The sequence below is a fragment of the Calliphora vicina genome, chromosome 3 (genome assembly GCF_958450345.1).
Source record: "Calliphora vicina chromosome 3, idCalVici1.1, whole genome shotgun sequence".
NCBI classification, from domain to species: Eukaryota; Metazoa; Arthropoda; class Insecta; order Diptera; family Calliphoridae; genus Calliphora; species Calliphora vicina.
The window spans coordinates 39,929,570-39,935,569 of NC_088782.1; the positions used below are offsets into that span (position 1 = coordinate 39,929,570).

The following is a 6,000-nucleotide window of genomic DNA, read 5'->3' on the forward strand; positions in this document are numbered from 1 at the left end:
GTTGAAGACCAAGAATTGAAGGCATTACTCCATGAGAATTGTTGTCAAAATCAACAACAGGTTTGCAAATCATTGGGAGCTACTCAATCAGCTGTTTCAAAATGTTTTCAAGCAGTATGATTGATCCGAAAGCAGTGAAATTGAAACTGAAAGACCTTGAAAGGCGATTTTGTATGTCTGAAATGCTGCACCGAATCATTACTTGTGATGAAAAATTAATCGATTACGATAACCTGAAGCGTACGAGATCGTATGTGAAGCACGGCTAACCAGCCGAATCGACCCTAAATCCAAACTCAGTAATCACTACTGCTACAACAACAACCCCAAATTCAAGTATACTGTATTCAGTGGGAGCAAAGGGTCCTATATATTATGAGCTGCTGAAATCCGGTCAGACTGTAACAACCGCAAATGACTCGCGAGCATTGGTCGAAAAACGCGCAGAATATGCGGCCAGACATGAAATCCTAATATTTCATTATGCCAACGTTCGACCACCTGTTCAAATGTATGTATTTAGAATAAAATGTTTGAGAATAAAATGTTTGCCTCACCCACATTATAGTCCAGACTTTGCCCCGTCCGACTACTTTTTGTTTCAATCGATGAAGAACGCTCTCTCTGTGAATTTGGAACACAGTATCCGATATTGCCTTGACTCGTTATTGGCCTCAAAAGATGAGCAGTTATTTTGGCTCGGAATCCATATGTTGCCAGAAAGGTGGGAAAAATTCATAGCATAGATCAATACTTTGAATAAATTAATATTATTATGTAAATGTGCGCCCAATTTCAATGTTTCAAGCTAAATTAAAAGCTGCCGCAAATCAATTTTTTTCTTCTAAATTAGCGAAAAGAATATGCCGACAAAAAACGGCTAGTGATTTCTTTTTTATTTTTAGCAGCTAATTTGACCAGAATTAACTCCAAATTTTAATTCATTCTAATATAAAAATGCACAAATTTAACAAAATTCCAATTTCCACACTACGAGCATCTACTTGTCAAAAGAAACATTGATACTAGGGTATTCATTCGACTAAAGATCGTTCGATTAATCGAATAATTTCTTACGATTAATTATTCGAACAATTCAAAAATGGCCATTTTCGAATAACGAATATTTCGAACAATTTTATGTAGAATAATCGAATAAAACGAATAAATGTTCATATATATTTAAATTTATTAAATTGCTTAATATTTTTCATAATTTCAAATTTAAATAAGTAATAATGAGTGTTCCGATAGCTCCTTACATAAATATATAAATATTTCTGCAAGAGGTTACAATTCTAAAAACTAATCTTTCAAAATTTTTAACTCAGGAATTGAAACAATGAAAATAAAAGGTACGGAATAAAGTATTTGTTATTTAGCTGTCGAAATATTAGAAGAATCGAAATTATTGATCAAAATTTTAACTTAGATTAAAGTGGAGTTGAATGTGATTTTGAAACGGTCGTCGAAAGTGATATTAAGGATGACATTTATAATAATTACATTGAAATAGATGAAGGCCATGATCTTAAAATATACATTGATAAGTGATGTTATTAACCGCTTACGTAAGTGTTGCAAAATATTTAATAAATCGAATGATAAACACAAATATTGCAAACTAACGTTTTGTTGCAAGAAAATCATGGAGTTCGTCTTATACATGATTTTGAACATCGTTGAACATCTTTGTCTAACATGGTAATAAACTTTTTGCGTATTTCTAAATGCGTCAATCATGCACTGCCTGACTTCAAATTAGCCACGTTCACTGACAATGATAGAGCTTGATGTATAATACAATTTGTTATAAATAATTTAGAAGTAGTGAATAATTAATTTACTAAAGATTTAGTTACTCAATTTAAAGCCCGAATTAATGAACGACATAAAAAAGTTCTTAATAAGTTTATATTGTATTTGAATTCTGGATCATGTCCAACTAGCTCAAATTTTTTAAAGCTCCAAAACGGAAACTAAAGGGTTTGATAGTCAATTGTTTTGTAGATTGTTCGGGAGTTAATCTGATCAGAATATTTCTGTTGAAAATTTAATGATGGACTTTGTTTTCGAATGTTTTTTAACATTATTAATACTTAAATTGTTAAACGTTTTGTTTAACGTTATTTTTTGTTTTTCTTTAACAATAAAATATTAAAAAACCGACATCAAAACTTCATTCTTTACTTTTTTAAAAAAATTTAAATTATTAGAATAATTCGATTAATTTTAAACGTGTGATTGAATTATTCGAATTATTCGTTTTATTCGAATAATAGAAAAATCGAATAATTCGAATACCCTAATTGATACTCATATTATATCCTAAATGAAGTAAATTTTTTATTATTTAAGTTTACTTTCAAAATAATAACCAGTTTAAAATCGTATAAATTATGTCATAAGGATAAACTTTGACATGACAAATATTGAGTTGTATGCGGCTGGAGGAGCCCTTTCAAATCATACCTTATATTATCAGCCCACTCATGAATATAAAATCCGCAGGGATTGTTCCCCTTTTCAAATTCAGAGATAAGGGATAAAACTCCAGCGGTTTATTAGACATGATTGAGCTGATAATATTAGGTAGATTTGAAAGGGCTCCTCCAGCCGCGTACAACTCAATATTTGTCATGTCAAAGTTTATTCTTAATATGCACTAGGGTATTCATTCGACTAATGATCGTTCGATTAATCGAATAATTTCTTACGAATAATTATTCGAACAATTTAAATATGGCCATTTTTGAATAACGAATAATTCGAACAATTTTATGTAGAATAATCGAATAAAACGAATAAATGTTCATGTATATTTAAATTTATTAAATTGCTTAAAATTTTTCATAATTTCAAATTTAAATAAGTAATAATGACTCACAAAAATTTTATTGTTTCTGAAATTCGACAAATGACTAAAGACAAAGGGACTTTCAATCACTGTAGATGAATGTTCCGATAGCTCCTTCTATAAATATATAAATATTACTGCAAGAAGTTACAATTCTAAAAACAAATCTTTAAAAATGTTTAACTTAGGACTTGAACCAATGAAAATAAAAGGTACGGAATAAAATATTTGTTATTTAGCTGGCGAAATATTAGAAGAATCGCAATTAATAATCAAAATTTTAACTTAGATTAAAGTGGAGTTGAATGTGATGGAGAATGTGATTTTGAAACGGTCGTCGAAAGTGATATTGAGGATGACATTTATAATGATTACATTGAAATAGATGAAGTCCATGATCTTAAAATATATGTATATAAGTGATGTTATTAACCGCGTACGTAAGTGTTGCAAAATATTTAATAAATCGAATGATAAACAAACAAACGTTTTGTTGCAAGAGTTCGTCATATACTTGATTTTGAACATCTTTGTCTAACATGGTAATAAACTTTGTGCGTATTTGTAAATGCACTGCCTGACTTCAAATTAGCCATGTTTACTGACAATGATTTAAAACTTTTGACAGATTTCCTTTATTGTGTAATTCCTCAAGACCACTTTATTAAGCAAAGATTCAGCAACGTTGATAGAGCTCGATGTACAATACAATTTGTTATAAATAATTTAGAAGTAGTGAATAATTAATTTACTAAAGATTTAGTTACTCAATTTAAAGCCCGAATTAATGAACGACATAAAAAAGTTCTTAATACGTTTATATTGTATTTGAATTCTGGATCATGTTCAACTAGCACAAATTTTTTAAAGCATAGCTCCAAAACGGAAACTAACGAGTTTGCTAGTCAATTGTTTTGTAGATTGTTCGGGAGTTAATCTGATCAGAATATTTCTGTTGAAAATTTAATGATGGACTTTGTTTTCGAATGTTTTTTAACATTATTAATACTTAAATTGTTAAACGTTTTGTTTAACGTTATTTTTTGTTTTTCTTTAACAATAAAATATTAAAAAACCGACATCAAAACTTCATTCTTTACTTTTTTAAAAAAATTTAAATTATTCGAATAATTCGATTAATTTTAAACGTGTGATCGAATTATTCGAATTATTCGTTTTATTCGAATAATAGAAAAATCGAATAATTCGAATACCCTAATTGATACTCATATTATATCCTAAATGAAGTAAATTTTTTATTATTTAAGTTTACTTTCAAAATAATAAGCAGTTTAAAAAAATCCTTGAAAATCGTATAAATTATGTCATATCTCTATATTAAGGATAAACTTTGACATGACAAATATTGAGATGTATGCGGCTAGAGAGCCCTTTCAAATCATACGTAATATTATCAGCCCACTCATGAATATAAAATCCGCTGGGATTGTTTCCCTTTTCAAATTCAGGGATAAGGGATAAAACTCCAGCGGATTATTTATTCATGATTGAGCTGATAATATTAGGTATGATTTGAAAGGGCTCCTCCAGTCGCATACAACTCAATATTTGTCATGTCAAAGTTTATTCTTAATATGCACATATAAATATTTTTTCAAACTTATAGATTTTTTCATATCCATCCATCCATCTATTGATATAAACCTTGTAATAAACTTATGGTTCGTAATTTTCCATGTAATTTTAAATTGGCACATTGTTTTTGTTTTTCTTGTAACATATTTTACTCATTATATCATAATCTCACTTACCCCGAATTTGAGCGTGGATCTACCTCCGGCCATGACAGACGTCTTTTACAAAACGCCAACGATGTGCGTTGTGTTGTCTCCGCCTGATGTAGCGGTGAATTACGCTGACGAAATGAACCCGTACGTGGTGGTGCCAAACATTCAAGAGCACGCGATTGTCGTCGCGAACCCAATGGAGTGCTTGTGGCTGAGTTGGGTCCAGTTTGTGATGGTGTACTGGTTGGGGGAGGTGCAACACCGGGTGTGGGTACAACTTTTGGATAGCCTGTAGAGAAAAATACTTGAAATTATTAAAAAGTTTTAATTATATTATGTATTTGAGATATGTATTAGTGGAATGCAGTGATAACAGGTCAGACCTTTGGAGAGTTTAGAAGAAAACTAGTAAGAGAGCTAATTTTCGAAGTTGTATTTATTGCAATCTCTTCAAAATGATTTACTAAATTAATTATCAAGTTATATTTCTAACATTTAACTTACCTAATAGAGGATTTGTAGCATTTGGATTGCCTATAACGACACCGCCAGTAGGATAATTTCCAGCATTTGGCTGACCTGGTACACTGCCAACTGTACCGGCCACAACATTGAATATATTACCCGCACCCTGAACATTACTCTGGATGTTTGGTGTGGGACATGGGGTAATTGAACCCGATAATTGAACACCACCACCACTAGGTGGTCCACTGGCAGACGAAGATTGCGTTTGATGTTCACTGGATTCTTGGCGGGATAGAGAAAATCGTCGATTGCCTAGACCCAAACTGCTAATGCCACTTGTAACATACTGCTGCATGGAACTTAAAAAACTCATGTTGGCATTTATGCTAAACTAACTGACAGCAGCGAAAAGAGAGATTTAGCTTGTCAAACTTTTTTCTTTGCAGAGTTGAAGGCAGATTAATTAAATTTGATTTATTTGCTGTGTTTCTAAGTTGTTGTTTTTCTTTGTTAATAGTTCTTATCCTTAATGACTGAAACTCTTTAGTATTTTGTTATTGTTATCATTATCATTGTGATTATTATTTTTATTGTTGTTGCTGATTTCATTGAAATTTCAAATAAACCCTTTTTTGCTTTAAATTTTGTATTATTTTGTTTTTTTGTAGAAAAAAAAATTTACTTTTTCCGGTTTTATTTTTGTTTTTTTAAAGGTTATGAAGATATTTTGGTCCTTGTTGTTTTATTTTTTGTATATTTTTTAAACAATAGCGTTTTTAATTGCTCACGATTTATGCTTAATTAAATTTCAATTACTTTTCATCTGTATTTTTTGTTTATTTAAGCTTTTTCATTCATCTCTCTTGCCAGTAAATATTATTATTTTGTTCTTTTCAAGTCTGTTTTTTTATTATTATTTTGTATTTT

At 30.2% G+C, this 6,000-nt stretch overlaps 1 protein-coding gene across 1 annotated transcript in view; it reads right to left on the reverse strand.

The window, feature by feature from the left end:
* unc-13-4A overlaps positions 1-5,504 on the reverse strand; it is a 78,865-nt gene extending 73,361 nt beyond the window's left edge. The window contains exons 1-2 of the mRNA XM_065505334.1: positions 5,110-5,504; positions 4,630-4,894 (exon numbers count right to left, since the gene is read on the reverse strand). Coding sequence (XP_065361406.1) covers positions 4,630-4,894; positions 5,110-5,446 — 602 coding nt within the window. The 5' untranslated portion in view covers positions 5,447-5,504. The remainder of the gene's footprint in view (positions 1-4,629; positions 4,895-5,109) is intronic.
* Between the last annotated feature and the right edge of the window lie 496 nt (positions 5,505-6,000).